Below are 26,344 nucleotides of genomic sequence, written 5' to 3'. Positions count from 1 at the left end.
GTAGCCTTAAGTAGGCTACATTTTTCAAAATCTTGTCTTCTGACTTATCATCCATTCTTCCCTCCTGGGAGAGATATTTAGATTTTGAGCCTGACTCATACTAACTAAAATAACAAGGGATTGATGTATACACCAGAATGCCAATTTTTAAAAATGAAAATTGTGTTATGGAGACTGGGATACTTCATCTGTTTCCAGTGGTTTTTCTTTCTGAAAAAATAGAAAGGAAAGAAAAAAACTGAAAAGAGAATATTATTTTGGGAACATAGAATCGAGGCAGGATTAGAGCTGAATAATCTTAATAGATAATTTATTAGGATTCACAGCAGGACATTTAACCTTGATATTTTCTCATGGAACACCTACCTCCCTGAGACAGTGTTGAAGAGGTTCTCATGAATTCATGCTCACCAACTTCCTTTATTCAGTTCTTGGTTTTCATAGTTTTTCCTCCAACTTGATTATGTTTTAGTTTTTATTTATTCATTGAATAATTCACTAATAATATTTATTGAACACAGACCATGTGCTAAGCACTGACTGAATCATGAAAACACCACATTTACAAAGCAGGTATGATTTCTGTCTTCAATGAACTTACAGTTTAGTGATGGAGTTAATTACTAAAGAGGTAAACATATGAATACCTAATTACAACTAGCTTCATTACTCTCAAGAAAAAAACTAAGTTGGTGTTATGAGACTGCAACACAGAAGAACTGGTTTCCTGTAGGAAATTAGAAAAGGCTTTCCTGTGTAAGTGAGTTTTTAAGTGAGGGGGGGCTTCAAGGGTTAATAGGATGGCCCGCCCTTCCCAAATAGGCAGTGGGGATATGGAAGAGGGTCCTCAAGTGGAACATAATTTGGATATTTTAAGTAATAAATAGAAAATGGATATACCTGGAGCTCAGTGCATGACTAAAAGAGTTAGAATCAAGATGAGGATGTAGCAGTGAAGATTTGGGAGGTAGAGATCATGCAGGGTATTCCTGAATTGTGGACTTTCTAAGAAGGACCATAGGGAATTCTTGAAGGGTTTTTAAGCAGGGAAGAAATGGATTAAAAATGATTTTCAAATTATATTTCTGCTGTTGTATTGGTGTTTAATACATGCAGGATCAAGATTGAATATGGTTAGAATAATTAGCTATTGTTATAGTTCAGGAATAAATTATAATGGCTTATGAATGGTTTCTTAGAGATGGAGAGAAATAATTCCAGAAATATTTGGATTATAAAATCAATAGACTATCTTGTTCCTATCATGGATTCCTGAGACTTCCCGAAATCATTCTGACCAAATGTGATTATATAAGAAACTCCCTAACAGAAATAACTTCATGGGTTATTCTGCAGATGGCTGATATTTTCCATTATGAACTGGTTTTATTGTGCTTATGATTTTTACTTTAAGGGCCTCTAAGTTCTTAAGAGCAGAATATTGCTGGCTCTTACAGATTTATTGCATAGATCAATATTTTTTATTGAAATTAGAAGAGTATTGCAGAGTGGTGAGAGCTGTGAGAACAACCTGGAAGATTCTGGAAAAAAACCTGATCCTCAACTGCACAACCACTATAATCTCAGCCATTCTCTCTTAGCAGTTTAAGTAGGTCTTCCCTACTGTTCATAAAAGGTTGCATGGAATCAGTGATTATTAATCAGTTCAGAGATAAAGATGGCAGTATACCCAAATTTGAGGAGCTGGAGTTTATTTTCATAAAATATGCTTAAATGAATATTTTAAACCATGATGATATGAAATTCTTTTTTTTCTTGTAAAAGGATTGCTTAATGATTTCAGATGCAGTTGTTCAGACAAGTCAGCACTTTTCCAAATCGAGAATGCTTTTTTAAAAATTGTAATAGTTTGAATAATTATAACTGTGTCATTAAGAGATTCAGCAGCCCAGGACTTTAAAGTGTAGAATTGTGGTTAATCTTTTCCTTCAAATAATTCCCAGACTTTGCTGTTCTACAAACTTAAGAGTTGATTTAAGCTAGCACAGACTGAAACTGAAAAGGGCAATGAACAACCAGGGAGCTAAAGCTATGCTCTTCAGCATTCCAAGAAGTTCATGCTTGGGGCTGAGCTGGGTGTTGAGGACATCAGATTAGATACCATCTGAATATCTGTCAAACAGTAATTTAACTTCTTCATTGCTATTGTGTTTTGTCTATACCAATAGTTTCAGTACCTTAAACGAATTTGCATGTGTAAGTCCCATCTCCCAAAACTAGTTTGTCAATTCCTTGAGGTTACATAGTTTTGTATTTACAATGGCTTGCCTTCAAGCAAGGATGTTGAATAACTCTATGCAAAATATAGTACCGAAAATTCTTGTTAATACCCCACCAGCTTTTTGAAAGTAACTTTGCATCATTCCTAGAACATACCTAAAAGTCACATTTAAGAGGCATCATGTTATATCATTTTATTCATAAAATCCCTGCCCTTTTGTTGCCTGTCTTATAGCAGATTTAAAATTTAAGGTTATAGAATTAAATTCTTCACTCAAAAAAACAAAGAAGATAAAAATGGAGGAAATTACCAGTACAATATAAACGAGGAAAAAGTCAAGCAGCAGTGTTACAGACAGCAATGCTAAAGTCATTCAAGAGTAATAAGCCTTGAAAAATTACATATTTTACTTTAGGGAAGAAACCTATAGAAGCTTATGCAGAGACCTTCCAAAGATATTTTTAAATGGCACATACATTATTGAAGATTCTTCTCCTATTTCTATTCTAACAATATTAAATTATGAAAATAGTAAATTGTCCACTGAACACTGTGGTGGCTGTGTCTGCATAGGAAAAGCAAAGCAGAGAGTTGAGACAGTTACTTCAAGTAACACCAGAAATATTAATAACCCTCTGGGTAAGGAGGAGATGGGAATGTTTTTAATGTGTTTTAACTTTATTTATTTTTGAAAGACAGAGCATGAATTAGGGAGGAGCAGAGAGAAAGGGAGACACAGAATTCGAAGCAGGCTCCAGACTCTGAGCTGTCAGCACAGAGCCTGACGTGGGGCTCGAACTCATGAACCGTGAGATCATGACCTGAGCCGAAGTTAGATGCTTAACTGACTGAGCCACCCAGATGCCCCAGGAATGTTTTTAAACATCTGCATTCTTATCTGTCACACACCTATGTGAAATCAATCTTCAATGACATTTCAACTATTCACAAGGGCTGCAGTTAAAGGACAAAATATACTAATGGGAATCATGGCCTGGATTCTACATTGCTGGTTCTAAGTGAAAACATTGATTTTCTTAATAACATTCCCTTGTTTGTGAATGCTTTAAATCTTATTTATTATTTTCCACTGTTTAGAATGCATGTGCATTCAGAGAATATAATATAAGCATATATAATAAATAAAGGATATATATGAGGGCCCATGGAAGAGAGTAAATCAATATAAGGCCATAAACAAGTAAGTGAAATTAGTTTCATTTTTTCCATACCATTCACACTGAAGAATCTGAGTCTCAGGTCCTATGTCAACACAATAAAATAATTTAGGTGATGTGTATAATGCCCCATAATGCAAACACTGGGAAAATACATAGAGAAGTATGAAAGACTGCTCATTGTTATGAAGGAACTTGCTCGTTTTTTGGACTTGCTTCTATCAACTTACATACATCCACTTCCCATCTAATGAATGGTAGAATAGCTCTAAATGTTTAATATTTTAGTATGTATACAGCTCATTTCCTGATGTCAGATCCATCAGCACATCACAGCTGCCCTTTTGTCCCTCATTTATGTTCAAGGCACATGTAGAATGGACCCACCACAAGATTCAATATAAACTATTCAATATATATTATAAAATGTATGGTTTATATTCAATATAAACTATAAAATTCTAGTCAGGGTGGCTGATCATTGATTAAGGCTAGATACATGTTGATGCTTGTAAGATCAGGTAGTTGGCAAAGTGTGAGCCATTTGGCTACATACAGCACAAAGGAAGTACCCATAGCACCATGAACAGATACTACCCTTTCTCACCGTGCAGATGCCTCACTTCTTTGGCTCAACCAGAATCAACTTCTATAATTTTACTTTAGATAAAACTTATGGTGGGATCTAAAATATTTTACCATCCTGCATAGGGAATTAAGGGCAATCTCTCATTTTTCCCATGTTAGTCTTCTCATTCTCTCTGACTTGAAAGGAATGAAATCAGGTGGATAGAGGTAAGGCACATGATAAGTGAACCTTTAGAACATCCTTGGACCTTTTCCAGCATAAAAATCTACTAAATATTTCTATAAAAAAACAAAAGTGACTCCTTTTGCTAAATTCACCAGTCTCACCCTTAAGATATCCATTCTTAGTACTTTGAAGAGAACTATGCTTAGGACTGACTGAACATAAGAAATCATGTCGCTTATCGGATTTTTGAAATTAGAATTCATTATTACACTGTTGTAGTTTTTCCACTGACAAGTATCTTGATATTACAAAAATATATAATATTCCCTCTATTGGGATATACTTCAAACTCCTTAGTATACATTTAAGCCCTTCTCTCTATGGCTCCAATTTGCCTTATTAGTATTTTTAACTATTCTCTCCAACTCAACAAACCTCTTAAGTTTTAACATTTTGTGCACTTTTATACTGCTGTGCCTTTGCCCAAATTGTGTGGTGCCCTGTCAACTTGGCTTCATACAGTGGAGCCCTTTGCACTATAGAGTCCCTACTTAAGACCTAAATTGGGATAGAGAAGGATGGGAATGTTATCCACACATCCTGCTGAAGCCTGAAACTAGGTTTGCCATTTCCAACGTACACTCCGATTTGATATGTCCCTGAAAAAGCTCCACAGAGAAAGTGTGGATCCAAACAGGAATGGCTCTCTCACTGACATCTTCATAAAACGTCTCTTGGCAACCTGAAACAATATTGAAATTCTTTTCTGATAATAATGTTTGTAGTGATGGTAATAATGATGATGGTGATGATGATGATGAACATTGCATAGTGGCCATCATTTATTGAATACTTACTATGTGGCAACCATTGATCTAAATGTTTTGCATACATCACTGCTAATACTTGCATCTTACAAGTCTAAAAATGAAACTCATGATTTTCCTTCTAAACATGTTCCCATCCCACCTTCTAGTCATCCTGTCTCAATAAAAATCACCAACATCCACTCAGTTCTCCAAGGTAGAAACCACAAGTCCTTCTTGGTTCTTTCCTTTTCTTCACGGCTCATGGCCATTCTGTAGTTCCTAGCTCTAGCATGTTTCACATCTACTCCCCTCTATCTGCACGGCTACCAACTACTCCAGGTGATAAGTATCTTTAGGATGGGATTTGGAAAAAATAAAATAATAAAGTGGCACTATTAAATGAAATATAATATCCTGGGTTGGATCCTGGGACAGAAAAGGGAAATTAGTGAAAAAAAAACACAAACAAACCCTACTGCAGTCTAGATGAAGCCTGTAGTTTAGCTAATGACATTGTACCACTGTCAGTTTCTTAGTTTTGACATATGTCTTCATTGTGTGAGATATTTAACATTAAGGGAGCCTGACTGAAGGATGTACAGGGAACTTTTTTTTTTTCTTTTTACTATTTATCTACATAACACTCAGTACATCTACAAGTGTTGCAAGCGAAAGAAGACAGTTTTCTTAGCTGCCATCCTGGTTCCCTTCAGTTCATTCTTCACAGCTGCTGGAGTGATCTTTTAGTAATATAAATCTGACCATTAAAGAAGTTTAAGCACTTCAGAAAGGTTAAAACAACCTGTCCAAGATTATGTAGGTATTAATGGCTGAACAGGGATTCTCACCGAGATCTGACAGGATTCAACATCTCTTAAACATTATACTACTGAGTTCTCTATGTGCCGAATTCAGCTTCTAACAAAAAGAAATCAGTGTCTTCCAGCTTTACACATATCCCATTCATGGTTTAAATTTGGTCTGATTCAAAATCCTAAGACATCCCTGTCAATACCGACTACACTGATAGGCCAGAAGAGGGAGAAAGAACCCTTTATGCTTTTAAGCTACACTACATTTTAAAAGATTTGAGCTAATGTAGGGTCTAAGACCGTTTTAAGGGATGAGAAAAGGTCTTCCTTTGAGGTTTCTGCTGTAGCCCCTAGTGCGTTCACCACATGGCGTACAGGGATGGACGTTCGAAAGGAGACACCGGCAGGGCGGGCACGGGTAGAGTGTCCAAGTTCTGAATATAGAGCTTCTTTGTTCCCTTTTTTATAACACGATAGCGAGATCATGAAGACATTCTTCTAAAGCTTAGCCTCATTCCATATTCTAGGGTTAGAGTGGAAAACTGAAACTCTTTAAAACCTTCTTCAATTTTCAAGCTATATTATTACAGACTAGTCATTTTAGGATTAGGACAAAAAGAAGCTCCAAGATCTCACACCCTGTTTTCACAGGGGAAAGACATTTCGCAGTGAGACTTACTATCTCTGCTTATCTATGGCACATAGCTTTCCACTAAACTATATTAGCTTTAGTGGACAGACTTGAACAAAAGGATGAGATTATGAACTACAGTAGTCTTTTCATACCCGGTCATTTCTTCACCTGATAATAGCAGGAGACGGGGGAATCCTAAATCCCTATAGTACTCATTTAACAAGGATTAATACTTGTTGGGGTTAGTCTTTTATATTTTTCACTTGATTTTGACACTTAAGTCTCTTAAGATGAGAACATAATCCTTAATGAAGTAATATTGACTCAATAGGATCTGTATACCACAATGATAGGAGATTCTAAACTATTTATAGCATATCTGATTATATCAGAATTTCAGAGCTATAAGCAATTAAAAATTACACTTTAATAGGCAGTGCGAAATGCTCTTTTGGTTTTATTAGATATCTGCACTTTACAAAACCTCAATAAAACCTATAGTTTGCGTTTTTAAGGCATGGGAAGCTTTTCTTTAGAGTTATTAATTATTATGATATCTGCTCTCCGTACAAGATCATTTTTCTACAACAGCTGGCTATTCAGAAAAATTCAAGTTGAAATGTTTACTAACTTTTACAATGGGTTGAGAGATGAAAATCAATTTATACCTCATGTTAAGGGCTTTTGTAAGCCATATATTAACTTTTTAAAATATTGTTATAGCTTTTTTATTAAGAGAAATAATACAAGATGTGGGATATTGGTATACATATCTCTACAAGTGAATATTTTGCTTTAAAATCTGAATATATTTACTGTCTACTTTTTGTTTAAAGAATTTATTATCTCTACATTCCTTGACTAGCAGGAAATTCTTATGTTACATCTTCTGAGACATACTGGACTACATGCCATTTATTTGCTTTGACAGCGGTTTGAAGTTCTGCAGTCCTTTTGCACAACAACTTCTACAATACTTGAATTATACCTTCAATGCATTAAAAGATGTTATTGTACAGTTTGGGATCATTTTATCTCTAATCATTAGAGTTCAAACACAAGTATGTCTCAAAGCAACATAAGATGTCAATGAGAATATACAATTTTAACACGAATTTAGACATTCAAGAGAGCTAAGATGTAGCACAACAATGGCAAGGTTTCAGATACCTAAAAAGGGCTGCATTTTCACATCAAAATCCATAGCTTTAATGAAAATCAATAAAATAGGTGGTCACAGTTTAGTTTTAAAAAATGTGTGTGTCTGAAATTGCCTTGTATGTTTCTTATTGGGCTAAATTTGCCATCAATTAAACTTTCATTGATGACTTTATTATAAACAGAGGAGACTATGATTATAGTAGCATTTCAAGATTCAAACTTTAATAAGAACACAGATGACTTTTGTTCTCTTGTTAAAGTTTCATCACCTAAGTGAAAATGTGCTCAGCTATGCATTATAATTTGGATCTTTCAAGGTAGAAATATATTTTGTGTATTCATTCGTATGATCATCCTTGCAATTCTTTTCTCATCATCTAATTTTACCTCACGTTTGTCCACAAGATTAGAGTCTAAACTGTAGGAATGGAGCTAGTCATATCCTGTCACTCTCGGTTGAAAATCCTGTGCATTTTGGCTGGGATAGTTTTAAGTTTGTTATCTCTCCAAAGGAAAGTGGGACATGTAATGCTTGTAGGTATGCCCTGTTTTATTTAATACTCTTAGCTGGATTAACATTCCAGTAAAATTTTCACTGAAGTGATAGAATTTTCATTCAGTTAAGCAATCTTAATGTAGAGAAATCAACCAAGCCTACTAAATTATTGCTCTTATTTGTAAATGTTTAAGCAACTGAGCACAAGCCTTAATACTGCATCTACACATACTACTGAGCATGCTCCTTTTACTGCTTTGACCAACAGTAAGGAAGATAAAACTAAGTTTTATAATTCTTTTATGTTTCCTTCCTGCCTTCCTTCCTCCCTTTCTCTCTACCCCCCCCATTTATCTTTCTTTCTATTAGTTTTTCCTCAGATACATCCTCATTCTACTCATTTTCCTCAATCTTATTTCTTTAAGGTCAATGTGTATCTTATGAATAAAAAATCCAAGGAAAGTAAATAGAAGTTACTACGGATGTCACGCTCTCACATTTCTTGCCACCTCCTACACTCCAGACCCCTCCATCTCTTTTCACCATTTCTCTCAACTTCTGCAAGAACTCATAGGCCATACATATTTTAAAACTCTGTTCATTCAGTCAAAAAAATATTTACCTACTATCTAGTGTTATTAAGGCTGTGTGTTAGAAATAATGGGAAGAAAAGTAATAGTAATGCGGCTATTCTAGAAATAAGATCCATGAAACTCAGAAGTTTGATCACAATATATTTTCCATAGCTGTGCAAAAATACGGCCCTAGACACTGTACTACAAAAGACCTTAAAGACAGTCTGTGTTCTCAAGTGCTTACAATATAATTGAAAAGCTAGATTCTTGGCACAGACAGGCAAAGTGACTGAAGGACACTTAGGATAAGATATTGCAACATACCCAAACCATCATAGAGTAAACAGTGTGCATAAGTAAATGAAAGAATATTCAAAATTGGTTACAGTATCAATAAAGGCCTACTGGATGAGGAAACCTAATTTTGATGCGCATGAGAGATGTGTATTTTCAGCAAATAAAGGAATAGCCACAGTAATTGGTGCAAATATGAAAATTAGAAAACTGTATATATTAAAAGATGGATTTTTGCTTGACTGTAACTAAAGATACTTGCTGAGAACTTGCTGAGTTCTCAGAATTATGGTTGTTCAATAGGCATATAAGAATTACGTCAGGCACTTTTTCTGACTACACATTGTCTTCTGTCTCTTCATTTTGTTTGCAACATTTCTTTCCATTATTGTGTGATGTCCCTTGCAGGGGAAGGGAGAGTAGAGCTGGGCTTGGGCAGTTAGGATAGGCAGAGAAGAGGTTTTCAGAAAAGTTCTTCAGAATCAATATCTCTCTCCTCCTTTCTTTAAGACACAGTGATTTATAGAAATACTTACTTATTGTTTTGAAATGGAGTAGAAGCAGTGAATGCAGTGTCTCAGAACTGGGCAGCCATTGACGGGATGAGAGGTGATTTATTGTCAAACTCAAGCTTGGTGCATCTAAGAATAAAACATTAGCAGCTAGAATCTAGCTATTATTCAGCATTTTACACTATCTTTTGCTCCATTTTGACCCTTGAATTTAAATATTTTAAAATTTTAATCTGTGCCGTACTGCATTATGCAAGCTGTCACTTATTTTATAAAGGTGTTAGTAAATAAATCCCTCTATCTTTCTATCTACCTACCTATCATCTTCAGAACTAACTTAAACAGTGTTCAGCTATCACATATCCCCATTTATAAAGAGAGAAGGGCATATAATCCAAATTAAGGAGCAATTTCAGTATCATTTATCTACTAAACTGCAAATTATAAGCACAAATAGAGAACAATATACATGTAATAAAAAATATTTTAAGTTACATATGTTTGGCCCTGGAATAGTCATAGTTCAGGGATACATTACATTATAAATTACAGCCCATTTCTAATAAATAATTAAGTTTTCTTAAATATTAATAATTGGGTGTGTTCCTTATATGAATTCTGGAATGGAGCTCAGGAGAAAGTTATGCTAACGTAACCCAAAAAATAACTAAGGGCTAGCAAAGACTTCTTATTTGTATAGGAAAAACTACCAATTTTGAAAAAAGAAGACTTCATAATTCATTTTACTCAGCCATACTATGAATTAAGCTAAATGTTTTAATATATGTTGTCACTTCAGTTCAGCCTTGTGATCTCGTTTGCAGTAGACTTACTTTTAATTATAGCTAGTTTGGTTACTTTGATGTTAAGGTTTGAGTTCATGTTCAATGGTTATGTTGAGGATGACAGTTGAAGTGGCTTAGAATCATGTTGAAAGACTTGGTAAGTCTATGTGGAGTATGAACCCTTCCAAATGTGGAACACTAAAAGTTAATGTGAAAGTCTGGCTTAAACTTCCTCCGTTAAGCCTTTATCAGATGGTCTTCAGAAAGGGAGAACATTTTCATTTTTTCCCCTTCTCTTTCATTGTTTTTCTTGTTGAGGAAGGTTTTCTGAAGGCAAAGTGAGCGATTCATGGATCTAGTTATTCCATAGACAGATTACTTACACTTGTTAACATATTTTCGTTCCCTGCCCCTACCTCCCTTCTATTGCAGGCTAGAAAAGTAAAGCATCTAATGAGCTGTTCACTAGAAAGAGGAACAGATTTCACTTTTGAATCCAAATCAGGTGAAGAAGAGCACAAGTAAGGGGGAAAAAATCCCAATTCAATTTAATACGTATGAAATGTCCAATTTAGATAGACTTTAAGGGTTTCTTTTTTTTTTCCAATTATAGTATATGATTAATAGCTTACATATTGACAGACTTGTTTTTTACTATAAAGTTATTTACCACAGACCAAAAACAAAGTAAATAAAAAATATAAAAAGACATTTTAAGATAAATTGTTTTACCAAATTCTGTGGGCGGGGTGAGGGTACTTTATAATTCCAAGCAACAATAGCTGAATAGTCAGAAAATTTATACTATAAATAACGAAAAACTACTGAAAATATGTGGGTTCCAGTAACAGGTGGTCTTAATATAAATATTTATACTTGTATCTTAATTTTAATTATTAAACTAATATTTTGTATGCCATGGCAAAGACAGAGGGCATTTCAAAGGAGGAAAGTCAGGGTTTTGAGATTTTAAAGATAGGTTCTGTATTTTTAAAGCATTTGCTGATGCTCTCTTGATTTCCAGAAGTAGTTTTAGTTTTACTGTTACTGGTTCTTTTTTCACCAGACTTATAAATGATCTCACAATGAGGAGAGATATGGTGAATTATTTTCTCAGCCTAAGTACAAAGAGAAGTGAATTGGACATTTTGTCATTGGGTGCATGGACTCCCATCCATCTCTGACTTTCCCGTGGCACCTAATCTGAGCTCAATGAATGTGCCCTTAGTCACAAGAATATCTCGGTACTGAGTCAGAAACAGAAGTGGAAGCAGAGCTGTCAGAAATAGTGAAAGCAACGGGGCCGAGAAGGGAACCTCTTTTTGTCCCTGCACATCAGCAGATGACCTCTTTGTTTCAGCATCCTTTTTCAAAAGAGCTAACTTTACAGTCCCCAAGGTAGGGAGGTGACGCTCTTGTTTTAAATACTACAAAAGTCATAGATTGCGTTCCATCATCCAAATAAACTACAAGCCTAAAAGTAGTAAAATGTGTCAATGGCATAAAAGCCCTATATTGACAAATATAATACAGTTTTGGTAATGTGGTGCCTGTCATCATCAAGGAACCTACTAAATGTTATAATTGAATCAAATTATTCAGGGGCACCTGGGTGGCTCAGTTGGTTAAGCCTCTGACTCTTTATTTTGATTCAGGTCATGATCCCACAGTTTAAGAGTTCGAGTCCTGCATCAGGCTCCATGCTGAAAGCACAGAGCCTGCTTGGGACTCTCTCTCTCTCTCTCTCTCTCTCTCTCTCTCTCTCTCTCTCTCTCTCCCTTTCTTTCTGTCTCTCACCCACTCACATGTTTTTGTCTCAAGATAAATAAACTTAAAAAAAATAAATTATTCAGCTTTTTTACTTGTGAGTATATTTTTTGATGAAAATTGATTTTGATACAATTTAATACACTGCAGACTATCAATTCACTACACTAAGAAGCAAATGGACAGATTGAATATAGTGAAGGAATAGTTAAGTAGATATCTGGGCATTTTTGTCACTGGGTGGTAATGAGGTAAATCTGTGTTTTAATGTTAATGATATTATAGGGGTTCTGTCAACCATAAATTTATTATAATGCTTCCTTGGCTATATGTCTTTAATGTTTACCACAAGTATTGTTTTCTATTAGAATTTTAAAATTATATGAAAAATTATCTGTATCAGTGCAAGGAGAAGAAATGATACACATTGTTAAAAATATGTATATTGTATTTAGGAGCAGATATTATCAGAATTTAAAAATCTACCCAAACTATTCCCTCCTCACAACCAGTAACCCCTGGTACATACCTTTCCTGATAGAAGAAATCATCTCCTTCAATTTACATTCAGAAGAGCATATTAAAAATGCTTATCTCTATTAATTATTATTGCTACTATTATACATTTTAAATAAAGGATGATATTTAAAAGAAGTAAATAGGTTAATGAATGTCTTAAACAGGACCTTTACTTCTCTTGCATTTACTTTTTAGATTTCAGTTTTTCAAGACAAGGGTATTGTCAAATTAATAATGCTACTGAAATTATTTTCACTTGTTAAATTTATTCTAGAAATAGAAAAATGAAAAGGAGCACTTGTTTTTCATTTGACTTGTGTTGCATATTTATAAGAGATTAGGATTTTTTTACGGTTGAGGACTTAAAATAAATCACAATTTCACTGAGGTTTGTCCCCTATGACCTAAATAATAAAAGGAAACAAATTGAAAGATAAAAGAACTTTTAAATTCAGAAATATTAATTACAGTGTTACTTTTTACATGTGAATATTTCCAAAGTGAAGACTCATGGTTTCATCCATCTTCACTAGACAGAAGCAAGGAAAATAAATGCATAAAACTGAAATTGTTATACATGTGAGAAAAAGAGCATAATTTACATGTAAATATAATTCAGCATATATAAACTATATGCATGTATATACAGTATATATACATGTATAATAGTTATACACACACACATATACACATGATCGCCCGATTACACATGTGTTATTGCTCCTATTACTTTTAAAAGGCCTATAGTATATTATTAAACTGAACACTTATATGGTGAAATTAGTGATATTATTTATAATCTGTTCACCTGAATTTTCAGTTGAGGATTATGAGCTAAGTATAAATGTCTAAGTTCAAATTAAACTAAATTTAAGATGGAGTATCTTTTTATTATCATTTCCTCTCATATTATCTTGTTTATAGTCATATGTCTCACATTTTGTAAAGCATTTAATTAATGTTTCCTTTGTTATAGCTGTTTTACAACATTGATTGGCTCAGACAACATGATTCCAAAAGAATAGGACTGTGTGAACAATAGATTTACTCTAAGGGAATCAAATAATGTTGCCATAGTTAAAAAAAATTCCGTATGTTATGCAATTGCATTATTAATTTTCATAGTGCTAAGCCCAGATAGTCTTCTCAGATATCAAGGGTTTAAAACTAACATTCTTAGTTGAGAAGAAAAAAACTAAATATTCAAAAGTTCAGTCATTAAACTTTCCTTTTCATCTGTCTCTCTGTAAATTTTTATTTAAAATATGGTGTTCATCATCCATATAATATATGTTGTCATCATATATATATATTGTTCTTAGTGTTTTGCAATTGGAGGAAATAATGTAGCTTTTAAAATAAAAACATAGAAGCATCCATGTAAATAATGCTATAGATGATAATGTTAAAACTATTACTGAGTCATACTAATATTTCACTTTCAACTGTTTTCCACTAACCATCTTGTAGTAAAGGGACATTACAATACATTTTATTAATTTCAAATATTGTTGCTGTAATTTGTAATAAAGTAGCAATGAACAAATACCAAATATCTGCCAGGTCTGGGCCCGTTTCAGTCTAATTGACCACCACTAGGAGGTATATTAGCAATCATTTTCTCAAAAATAATGTTTTACTACAGCAAAAATATGGAACAAATCCTAATCATAGTACCTGTATTCATACCCATAGTGCGTTATGAAAACGTGTCTGGTATTATAAATTAAATCTAACTTTACTAATTCTAATACACAGCTAACATAAGCAGCCTAGTGAAGGGGGTCGAAAACTCCATGGAAGCAAAAGTTTATCTCCCTTGAATACAAAATTTGATTCTCATATAAATTCGTTTTCACTACATAAAATTTATTCCTCATTCAAGAGTAAAATTACTACCTATATTTAAGATAAGACAATGTTACTTTCTGTATTTAATAAATAAAATTGTTTATAAACATAATTATCAAGTTATATTGTAATTTGATATGGTTTATGGACACATATTTTTCAATTGTCGAAGCACCAGGATTGCTAGGGATTGTACTTTAACCTGATTTGTACAATATGCCATATTAGGAACGTGTGCATGGTTATGAAGGAAGTGATTACTGTCAGAACTATCTAGCTTTGCATTTTGAATGTTTAATATGCATATGCTTTCTGCCATTCACCAAGGTATCTTATTAGGAGGAATGGGGACTTGATAAATCACTAATTGAGGGGGACTCCATCGATAAGGTTTTAAAACATGTAAAGGTGGTTAAAACACTGACTTTCTGTGCCTTAAAAAAGGCTTCAAAGGAGGAAAAGATGATTAGAAAGAATAAGGAAAGTGAGATAAATATGGAAAAGCTAATTTATGGGAAAGAAAAAAGAAAAGCAGCATAAACCAAAAAAGGAGAATGACACCTAAGTAGTTGTAGGAGTGATCCTCTTGCATAAGGAAACCTACATTTCAATATTGTATGTAGAGAAATGGTGAATCATGTTTTCCTTCGTCAGTAATTCCACTCTACCTCAAATAATGGAAGACAGAAGTTTTAGGTACAATGTGCCAAAATGCAAGGCAGCCCTGAAAAGTTTCATTTTTGTATTGATATATGTGTGTGTGTGTGTTAAATTTTATTTTTAGGTATACCTGTGTTGCTACTCATATAAACCAATCAAGAGGTACATAAACATGTTTTTCTAGACATTAATGGGGCTTTTTCTTTAAGTGCAATGCCTTAGTTTTGTTTCGTTTGTTTTGTTTTGTTTTTATCAGTCACACAGCTTTAGAAGCTGCTGGTCTTTTAATGGAAAAAGCAAAGTAATGTAAGGCATTAGTGACTTGTGGTGAGTTACATTCAACACATAATGATAATTTCTACTAAGAGCAGCTTGAGAAAACAGAGAATACTGGCCTCGCTGCACAATTCTGCAGCAACAGGGTCTGTGAATCTCTGGAGCTCTGCTGCCCTCTACTGGCCTAATGAGATAAGTGCCTGCCTCAAAGCTCGGGTTTCTGTATGAATTTAGTTTTCCTCCACCAACAAGATACTGGCACCTTAAAAATCCAATTTTCTTTGGTTTCGCTCACACATAAATGGAAAATAACTTGGATTATTGTGAGATTAATTTTTAACATTAGTATAATATCATACAGAAAGAAAAGCTTATTCAGCATCTTCTGTCTTAGTTCAAGCAAGACTGGGGCCAGTTGCAGCAGCGGCTGAAAAAAACAAGTAACTAAATATAGCAGTGACAACTTGTACAGATAACAGCATCCTGACAGTCAAATTGGCTGCAACACCTTAGGTTTTGATGTGTGTGTGTGTGTGTGTGTGTGTGTGTGTGTGTGATTCTCGTGCATGTTTTTAAAAAGAATAGCAATTTCACTTTCCTTTTTCTTTATGTCATTTACTATCTTAAGGTGCATGGGTCCTTGGCTGCCTCCTCTATAATAATACTGTACCTCTTAACAATCTAGTTACTCTATTTTATCCCCATCACAACCTGTCTGGGAAAACCTGTGCATCACTGGGGTACTGAGTTTGAGATCCCTAATCCAAAAGGAAATAAAAGTGAACTCTATAAACCAGATTATTTTTAAGTCCCAATTGTATCCTGGTATGTGATGGGAGTAGTGGGCTATAAGATTTGTCGACATCACAGTGCATCAAACTTGTTAATAAACTAGCTTTCTGTATAACAAGTAAAAGAAAGATTCAAAAAAGTGGGAGCACAAAAGGCATGGCATAGCTGAAGTTCCAGGGTCAAGCTTGGTATCCTCTATATATCATGTATTATGTTTTTCAAAAACTTTTTATTAGGAAAGCTATACCAGACGCATAATCACTATACAATGATTAAACATTACCTTTACAATTTATAGTCACTGAAATTACAGAATAAATATATGCACATTTCTTTTGAATCTTTGTGTGTGAGAGAAAACATTAAAAGTGCTTCCTACAAAGCGGTTAGTGATATATACCGAGTTGCTTTTTTATTTTTTAATATTATATATATATATATAAGAAAGTGCAGATGTTCTCCAAAAACTCTTGGCATCAGGATGAAGTGTCACAAAGAGGGTGCTCATCCCTAGGTATGTGCCTCCCGCTGTTAAACCAGGCTCCGCTTCATTTAGGTCCAACCCAGAACATGACTTTTCCCAGGGTGGTAGGAGAGAGCTGTACACTAGGGGTGAAGGGAAGGTGAGGCTATGGAGAGAAGAATAGATCAAACCCGAACAAATTAGATTGGGTTGAAAGGGAATGGTGTGTGTGTGTGTGTGTGTGTGTGTGTGTGTGTGTGTGTGTGTGTATGCCCAGGTGTATACATTTGCATATGTGTGTGCCTGCACCAGGAGGAGGAGGCTGCAGGTTTAGGGACCTAGCCGTGTGCAGCGATTTGTGGGTGGGTGTGTGACAGAAAAAAGAGTGGGTGAGAACATTCGAGCAAGACCCGCCCCCTCCCTCCCCGTCTTGCAGTTTCCACGCATGCAGCAAACTGCATTGTTAATACATGTACAGAATCTGTGCCATGATGGGAAGAGTAAAGAAAGCCACAAATGTCAATTTGCCCCCCCCCCGTCAAACAAAACTACAGCTAAAAAAAAATACTGAAAATAAAAAGACACGTTGAATTTTACTTAATTAGGATCAATACAACGATCCCCAATATACCTTATACATGGCACAGTCAGAGTCTCAAGTTTCAGTATAAAAAAATAATGATAACATTTGCTGGCAAAAGTCTGCGAAGGCACTTCATTGATTAATGATCTGAGTATGGCCCTTCCTCCAAATCACATCTGAGAGGGAAGAGCATACATCTGTATTTTCTAGTTATCATGCGGTTTCAGTTCTGTTCAGGGCAGGGAAGTTTGTGAGAATGGAGTTATTGGGACAAGTGTAAAGGGAGCAAGGGATATATTTCTTTTATTTTCCTTTTGAAAAACAAAAGCACTAATTTATTTTTCTTTTCTCGTTAGAACCTATACGTTGTCTTCTCCAGGACTTCGAGGTAATCCGGCTTGGTTTGAAGTTTGGCCCTTAACTCGAGGTAATCGCTTTTTTGGGTTTGGTGGTCTGTGAAGCCCTTTCCAGCCGAGAAGAGAAGGGTTTCTTTGAGCCTGGCGTCCTGCTGTAAGTCTGGATATTGCATGCCAGGAGGGTGGACGTGCAGTTCCTTTAATTTGGGCACTGTGCCATAGAGACAGTCCACGAAGCCCACTGTGCAGGGGGCTGGCTGTGGCCTCTCTCGGTCTAGTAGCATACTGCCACCGCCACAGCCTCCCCCGGGAGGGAACAGCACCACCCCACCATTCTTTTCGTGGTGGCGGAACCCAGCCAAGTCTCCCCCAGTTCCCGCAACGACCCCAGAAACCCCACCAACCGCTGGGTGGTGCGGGTGAGGGTGATGATGATTCACCGTCACTATGGTGTTGAGCTGGGAACTGGACACGGCCAGGGCCCACTCCTTTTCTTTTTCCAGCAAGGTCCGGTAGTTGCTGTGGTTCTCCTTGGGTGTCTCAGCGAACTGGTCACTTCCCAGGAGAACTTCCCCTATTCCTGGAGGCTGTGTCCCAGGACCCCCTCGGTCTGCACTCCCTGCCTCCTGGACCGATGAAACAGCCACCTCCTCCTCCTCACGAGGCTTATAGATGGGGTTGTTGCACATCTGGGTAACCGGATGGGGGATGTACTCATATACATGGCCCACAGGAGGGGCTTTCTCTGGGGATGAAAGAGTCGGTCGGCCCCCACCTCCACTTCCACCTCCACCGCCTCCACCATCCTCGAAAAGCCGATGGCATTGCATCTGGATGCCGGTAAGGTCCACACCTTCTTGTCGCTTGCTTCTAAAGGGCAGCTTCTTCCGGCGCCGACGGAGCACGTAGGCAAAGAGGCCTGCAGCAACAAAGACTGCTGAAAAAAAAAGAACCAGCAGGCTAAGAATCAACACAGAAAGTGGCACAGGGCCCCCTGGGGGAGAGAACTCATAAGGTGATGCACTCGTGGGCGCCCCAGCAAGGTGAGAATCTCCAGGCTGGGCTGCGGATGCTCCGGCTGGTGGGACATGCAGCATCTCTGGGCAGAGAACCTCCAACTCAATGGTGCGCACGTCCCGGTGGGTGAGGTTCTCAGGGCTCCTGCAGAGCACATCACCCACCACACTGACTGAGCTGATGGTTTCAATCCACTGTTTGAAGGGGACCAGGTCACAAGTACAGTCCCAAGGATTCTCGTTGAGGTCTATCTGGACAATGGCATTCAAGTGTTCTAGGACTCCAGCCACGGGAAGGTAGAGGAAGTAGTTCTTCCTCAGGTTGAGCCGGGCCAAGGATGTGCCTGCAAAGGCATCTGTTGGGAGGGTCCTCAGCAAGTTATTGTTGAGGAACAGCAACTTCAGGTTGGGCATGAGGCTGAAGGCTGCAGGCTGGATTTCTCGGATGACATTGAACTCAAAGTACAGGTAGTGCAAACTCTGTAGGCCTCGGAACATGCCTGGTGTCAGCTTCTCAATATCATTGCCATTGAGAAAGAGGCTCTTTAGGTTGGGCAGGTTGATGAAGGCCCCATCCTGGACATAAGAAATACGATTGTTCCCCAGATGCAAGAGATCCAAGGAAGAGAAATTCCAAAAATCAGAACGGTATATTTTCTGAATCAGATTGCTACTCAGGTAAAGTTTCTTGGCATTCAGCGGCCTTGGAAGAAGTTCAGAAATGTTATTAAATCCTCGCTCTTTGCAGTTGACAGTCAAGCCAAGGTCATTGATGTGCAAATTACAGGTACACCCAGTAGGACATATAATGGGAATGGGTGGCCTGGTCTGGTAAGGAGCAATGGGAGGTTGGTTTGGACCAGGGTATAAAGCTTGGGATGTCGAGGGTGGCCTTGGTGTTCGGGGCTGTTTGGTGGGCTTGGGCTGTTTGTTTGAGGACTTATATTCAACTGAAGAAGCAGTGAAATGGACAGAGGACAACATTGAGGAAGGCTTAGTCGGCCATGCATTCTCCTTGCTTGATGACAAGTGGGGAATCCCCAAACTAGCCTCCACCTCCGAGTCAGACAACAAGGGACAGAGTTCTGTCTTCCTGATTTCTCGCAGGTCCTTTCCATGGAAATGGAAGGGTGTCTCACAGGTGATGTCTCCCACCAGGGCGGTGTAGGGAATGCGCTCCAGCCAACTCTTCAGTTGCACAATGTCACATGTACAGTTCCAGGGATTTTCTTCCAGCTGGAGCTCCATCAGGCTTCTGCCAATGTGGTCGAGCATTCCTCGGTAAAAAAGAACCTTTAACCTATTTCCACGTAGGTCCAAGTGGGTTAAGGAGACAGCCTTAAATAAATTGGTCGGAAGCATGGGGATGAGATTATCATTTAAAATCAGAACTCTCAGTTTACTTAGGTTCCGAAATGCCCCACTCTCGATACGTTTAATGACATTGTAATCTGCCTGCAGATATTCCAGACTTTCCAAGCCCAGGAAGGTGTCGTTTCTGAAGATGTCTAGTTTGTTCTCATGTAGATATAACCTCTTTAAGATCTTAAGACCATTGAAAGCTCCTGATTGAATGTCCTGCAATGCATTGTTCCCAAGGTTAATGGACACAGCGTTATTCAAATGAAGAAAACTGTTGGTGTACAATCTCCTCATTGAATTCCTTTGCAGATACAGTTTAAAAGGTCTTGACCAGAACTCAGTAATCTGACTAATATTTGTAAATCCTTTACTGTCACAATGTATATGAAAGAGGCTTTCTTTAACTTCACAGTAGCACGGATCAAAACAGGGCTCATCTATTTCCTCTGAGTCCTCTATCAGGGGAATCGGGGTAGTCCATCCTAGAGCAATTGTGCTTAGAAGAATTATCCACAACATCCTCCCTCTGTGAAGCCTCTCAGCTATGGAAGATTTCATCGTTCGTGGTTGATTACAAAACTGCAACAGAAATAAAGATGCAGATTTTAGCCTTTACTCGTATGCACTATTCTAATTGACTCCTACATTGGGGCTTTTTAAAGAGTGATACAAAACTTTAGCAGTTGTTGAACTGACACTCAAAATGATCTGTCAACCTGCTTCACACGTCCTGTACTTAAACTTGGGTGTCTCTGAATGATTGTGCCATGCAATGACACTTTCCTGAACCAAGCCATACTTGGTAAAGGGCAGATCATGCAAACAACAGCAGTCTTCATTGCCTCTGATAGCGATGACGGGACTGGTATACAGATGTCTTTTAGGTACAGGCAGGTTCAGTAATAATGGCAGTAATTTGACCTTTACACCTGTTTTCCTGTTAAAGTTCGCCTTTATTTCAGAGGTGCCCATTTTAGAACTGATTGGAATTCTGACAGGAAATAATTATTCTTTAAACTATAGGCCTCTACTCATAAAAAGCCATGGCATACTACAAATTTATTAGGTTAGAGTGTGATAAAGTGTGAGCCTGTTGCCCAGTATCAGATGTTGAGATGTATAAGATGTTAGGTATCTCAGGAAAACTTAAGATTTCTCTTAAGAGATGATCACAGTGTACTTAATTATAGTGTATGCTCAGTGTCACACTATCCCCCCACCCTCTTTTGACCAAGCACAGATTTTTAACATCTCCTTTAATTAAATAATTTCTATGTACGTGTATCATTTGGCTATTTAAACTCTTTAGGAGTGACTAGCCTTTCTGAAGAAGGGGTTCTTGCAGTCATCAGAGTTAAAGATAATGACAGCTAAAGGATGCTGAGCCTGGGAGTGTCCGTATGAAAGCACTGGCAGAGCTTAGTTTGGGATGTGTATCTGTGCCTTCAAGATCAACCGAAACCCTGTGAAAAGCTGGACCGGCAGGTGGCTAGTTAGAAGACTGTTGAGTAGTTAAAGGCAAGAAAGGGTGGAAACCTCAATTCTTTCCTGCTGATAATTGATTTATCATATGAAATACATTTCAAAGAAAGACACCATTCTTTTCCAATCAAAAGAAACAAATACTGTGTATTATTCTAATAATACAGAACCTTCCTTCCTCTATGCCTCTCTTTCCTTGCCTTATTATCTTCAGCATATGAAAATGCGTACCTAAATAAATTATATTAATGCAGTTTTATTAGATTGCCCTTTCTGAGTCACTGAAATATCAATAAAAATTGAATAATTATTTTTAATCAAGAAAATAAACCCAAATTTTTAGCATATATTTTCTCTCCACAGATAAGATGCATGTATTAAGGAAATATTCTGCCAACCTTCTGAAAACACAAGGGTATAATTTACAGGGAGAGTGAAAAGAATAAATCTTCACATTCAACTTGCATATAATGTACACAGCTGTAAGGAAAGGAAGACCCATGAGAAAGCAAAGAGAAATCTGCCTCAGGCATGCAATACTCAATTTTTAGAAACAATTAAATGAAAAGAGAGAGAGAGAGAAAGCAGATGAGGCTACATTGCAGTATCAGTTAGTCTTCCCTGTCTCCCTTATAAAATATTAAAATCTACTTAAGTTATTTCTTCACCATTTTACAATGTTTTTCTTGTTTCTGAGGTCCCTGAGATTTAGGTAAGAAAGGCTCCAGATGTCATTGACTTACCTATTTTGCAGGAATTTTTTTTTAAGTATTGAATATAGGAAGAAAAAAAAAAAAAGCTTGAGTTTAAGGATTCTCTCTCTCTCTCCCTCCCTTCCTTTTGCTGAAGCTGAAGCAAAGGGGGATAGAGGTGGGGGGGAGCGAAGAGAAAAAATACAAGCAGCAAGCTTGAGACGTGCTGGGAATGCAATGGGCCTTTCAATGGGCTTCTTTAGGATGCAGAACTGCCGCTTGGCACGCTCTGTAGAGGAGGGAGGAGAAGGGGCTGCTGCAGGCTTCCAGCTTCGCCGCCGCCGCCGCCGCCGCCCGCGCCGCCGCCGCTGCCGTGGCTGCTCTCTGGGTACCGGCAGCACATCATTGGGCCCTGGGAGGAAGGGCGGGAGGGAGGCCGGCAGGCAGGCAGGCTCAATCCCGGTGCAGAATCTCGGTCTTCTCTGGTGCTGGCTTTTTTTTTTTTTTTTTTTAATATGTGCTGTAACCCTGGATCCGGCTTTCCACGTCACGAAAATGAGCTCTAAGAAGGGGAACGCGCTTCGCTCGGGGTCGGGAGCGAGCACCAGGAAGCCCTGACTATACTGTGTGTGCGTGTGCGTGTGCGTGTGCGTGTGTGTGTGTGTGTGTGTGTGTGTGTGTTTAAGGGGCAAGAAAAGACGTGAAGGGATCGACTTAACAAATTGTCAAAATAAGAAACAGGGAAGCAGAGGCCAACCTAAAGGAAACATTCCTTTGGTGGGGAAGGAGGAGGGGTATAGGCATTTTTTCTCCTTTTTATTATTCTCATCATCAATATTATTATTATTCTTACTATTATTGTTATAATTAACTCTCAAGGAAATCATCTGACTGGTTTGCTCTTCTAGTTTCCAAAGCTCGTCTCTCTAGTGTAGACAGGTTGAAAAGTAAGATTATCCTTTGGAATTCTCCTTTTCGTAGCACAGACATCCCTCTTCCAAAGATGGGGATAAAGGGAAATTCAGGTCCCCAGAGAAGAGCTGGATCTAGCTGATTCTGCTTAGGTGTCCCGAATGAGAGCTCAGGCAGCCTGAGCGGCTTGGACTGAGTTTCTCCTGCATTTTGCTTCGATCTCTTTGCACCAGGAATCCTTTTGTTGTGCTGCAGCTCAAAGCCTTCGATTTCCCCTGGATTCAACAGCCATGTGTTTGCTTCCACCTTTTTAAAAACAGAGACAAGCCAACGCAGACCACTTGGTAACAATGGCACATTTCACTTTCTTCCACTGGGAAAGACCTCTCGGGGATAGGGGGCAGCATTTCCGGGTTTGGATTTTTTTTTTATTATTCTATTTTATTTTACCTCGGCCCTCCTCATTCCTCATTCCTCCCCTCACATCCCTCCCCCCCGCCACAAAGCTGTTTTTGGTCCAAATGTTTCTCCGTGATATTTTGGGGAAGAGGAAGATAGGGAGTCGTGAGGGTGGGGGTGATTGAGTAAAGACACTGCAGTGAAGAGGGGCCACCAGATCACAGGAACCTTCTAAGAAAGCTCAGCTGACGGTTCTACAGTCCTACCTGCTAGGAGGAAATGCAGCTTAGTGGGGAAACTGGAGGGAGGCAAGTGTGCAGCAAACGTGTCTAGTTAGGGGACTGTGTGGCATCGATTGCCCCCCCCTTATCAATACTGTAAGCAACTCCTGGGGAAGGGAGGGGCTTTATGGTGGCTAAAGAATTGAACTGAACCTCAACTGCCCAAGGACTCAAAGTTAGTGGGGAGAGACGGCTTTCTCTGAAAGCGCTTTTTACAAAACCAAACTTTAGAGAAAAGAAAGATGACAGAACTCATGTTATCAATTCTCACCGTTCTGAATATATGTAAATCACTTAATGCAACAAAACATTCCTTAAGAGTCAGTCATTAGGAGATTTGCAAGATATTTTGCATTTGACATGACTGCACAAGTGTCCATCGCTCCAGGGTAGCTAGGATTGGAAACCGCGACCACAGACTTCTAAGCAGGCAGGCAAGGTCCTCTAACACTCTACACCCTTAGTACTCCAGACCCACCCTATTTCTCCTGTCTGCACCGAGCAGACCATCACCAACAGCCTGAGCTCAGAACCAGAGCAATCCCATCTCCTTCGCCAGTGCCAACCCACCCCTCCCCCGCGCACACACCACCTTTGGTACCCAGCGTGCAGAGGCGGTGACTGTTTCACGGATCATATCGGAACCCATGATATGAAGGAATCGTTGGGTAACGGAGAGGCTTCCCGGAGCTTCCCGATGATGGTAAATGACCATCTCTGCGGTCATCCTGTGTTCTCCTTCACTACATCCCCTCAAGTTCTTGATCTGGCCCATGTCCTAAAGGCTCTTTCACCCTTTTCCTTTCCTTTATCTCGGTATTGCGTGTCTAAGTGATAGGAAGAGCCCCAAAAGTTAGGGGATGAAGGGCCCAGAAGCCCCGGTGGCGTCCGCTTCCTGCTGCGAGCGCCGGGCATCATTTGTCCACGGGGAGGACAAGAAGCCCTTTCTCCCCGTGCCCCCTTCCTCTCTCCCCCTCCCCTTTGCCTGATCACCGAGCCCACTAATCTCTCCGTATCTAAGATTAAATATTCCAATATGGAAGCAAAACGATCTCTCCTAGAACAAATAATTAAAATGCTGCATCATTCATTTTCTGAAGAGGTCTGAGCCTTCTACATACAGATCCTTTTCTCATCTGCTGTGTCCAGGCGAAACGCACAATGGGTATGTTTAGAAACGGAAAATGATTAAACCTCAAGCCGTTTTCCTTCTTTTACCACAGGAGCTAGCGACCCACTGGGGGAGGGGCCCTTCGCTCCGCCACTTGGCCTATTTGTTGGAGTTACTTACAATGTCCTCCTCCAGAAAAGGGGTCTGGGGGTATGTGAGTCTCCAGCACCTGCCCTTCTATCATTGTCCTTACAACTAAATGGTCCAGTTCAAAAATGCAACAAACCCCTCGCACCTGTGAACGTACAGAAGCCACCGCGGCCAAACTCTGTTCTACAATGCACATCCTACGAGCGAGAAATACTGGTTTCAATTAGGCAAAGTAGGAAAGGATGGCGGCGAGTACCTATCGGCGCCGAGCGCTCTGGCTCTGCGAGACGGGCTCCGAGGGGCTTCCCCGCGGGAGGTGCCAGCTCTCTGGGCGGCTGAATTGTATCCATGCCGTAGGCTTGCAGTTCCTCTCCCTCCGTCCGCCAACTTTCAGAAAGGCCACCAAATCACGCTTGTAATCCTTTTAAGCGTTTCCACCTTTGAGACTTGAAGGGAAATGGTCGCTGCATGCCAATGGGAGAGCTGGGCGCTCACCTAGCGCGACGAAACCAGTGACGGGGAGCTCACGACCACAGTTCTGGATGCCCTCGATGGGGGGCAGGCAGCGCGGGCGTCTTAGGACTGGGTTCCCGGACTTAACATCTCGGTGCTCTCGGATCAGCGTCGAGCTTCGCGGTCCCGGAGAGTCCCGGCTCGGTCTCTGGGGTTTTTCTTTCTCTTCCTCGCTTCCAGAAATGTCACTCAGTGCAATCCCTGCCCAAGGCCTCCTTCGATCTGGGGAGATGGGACCGGCCCTTGCCTTCTCCCGGTGTCTTTGCTCTTGACCCTTTGGGTAGGTGGGAGTGGGGGCGGGTGGCGTGTAGATGAGAGAAGGGGGTGGGGAGGGGCGGGAAGCAGGCAGGAAGGGGGCGACTAGATCCCAGATCCCAGCATTGGCCAGACGGCGAAGCGGGGAGGGGGGGCGGGGGTAGAGAGAAAAAGAGGATACAAATACAACGGTATGGCTGTACACACCAAATTCGACTCGGATTTGGGGGATCTCCGGCAAAGCACGACGGTGAAGAGATCCTGTAGGAGAGAGCGAGCCCCCTGACAGCTCACCATTCAAGCACCCTCACTTCTCTCGAGCGGGAGAGGGTGGGGGGCGGGGACGGGGACCGCGGAACGTTTCAGGCCAAGGAGACGCTCGCGGCAGCGGCATCTTTTAAGACTGACCTGCTTTAAAAGTGCCACTTTCATGGCCTAGGAAATAACTAAAATCGGATTACACATTACTCACCAACGTCTGCACCCAAACTGGGAGCTCCAGGTCGGGTTTTAGGAGGCAATGTAGGAAACGCCAAGCTGGAACCCGAATGCAAATCCATCAGCTGCTGCCCCCAAGTCGCGCACGGAGGGAGAGGCGCTCGGGAGCCCCCAGATCAGCCCAGCGCGGGAGCGTCCGCCAGCTTGTCCCCCC

General features: G+C 39.3%; 1 protein-coding gene across 1 annotated transcript; it reads right to left on the bottom strand.

The window, feature by feature from the left end:
* Positions 1-16,329: 16,329 nt before the first annotated feature.
* SLITRK3 (SLIT and NTRK like family member 3) lies at positions 16,330-26,289 on the bottom strand. The gene is made up of 2 exons (XM_029939951.1): positions 26,165-26,289; positions 16,330-20,476 (listed from the first exon to the last, which is right to left on the bottom strand). Exon 2 carries the CDS (start codon positions 20,453-20,455, stop codon positions 17,516-17,518), a length of 2,940 nt encoding a protein of 979 aa, XP_029795811.1. The 5' UTR covers positions 20,456-20,476; positions 26,165-26,289; the 3' UTR covers positions 16,330-17,515.
* Between the last annotated feature and the right edge of the window lie 55 nt (positions 26,290-26,344).

Source organism: Suricata suricatta, chromosome 5 (genome assembly GCF_006229205.1).
Source record: "Suricata suricatta isolate VVHF042 chromosome 5, meerkat_22Aug2017_6uvM2_HiC, whole genome shotgun sequence".
NCBI lineage: Eukaryota > Metazoa > Chordata > Mammalia > Carnivora > Herpestidae > Suricata > Suricata suricatta.
The sequence above is the reverse complement of the archived record's forward strand: the minus strand, read 5'-3'. Positions and strand labels throughout refer to the sequence as shown.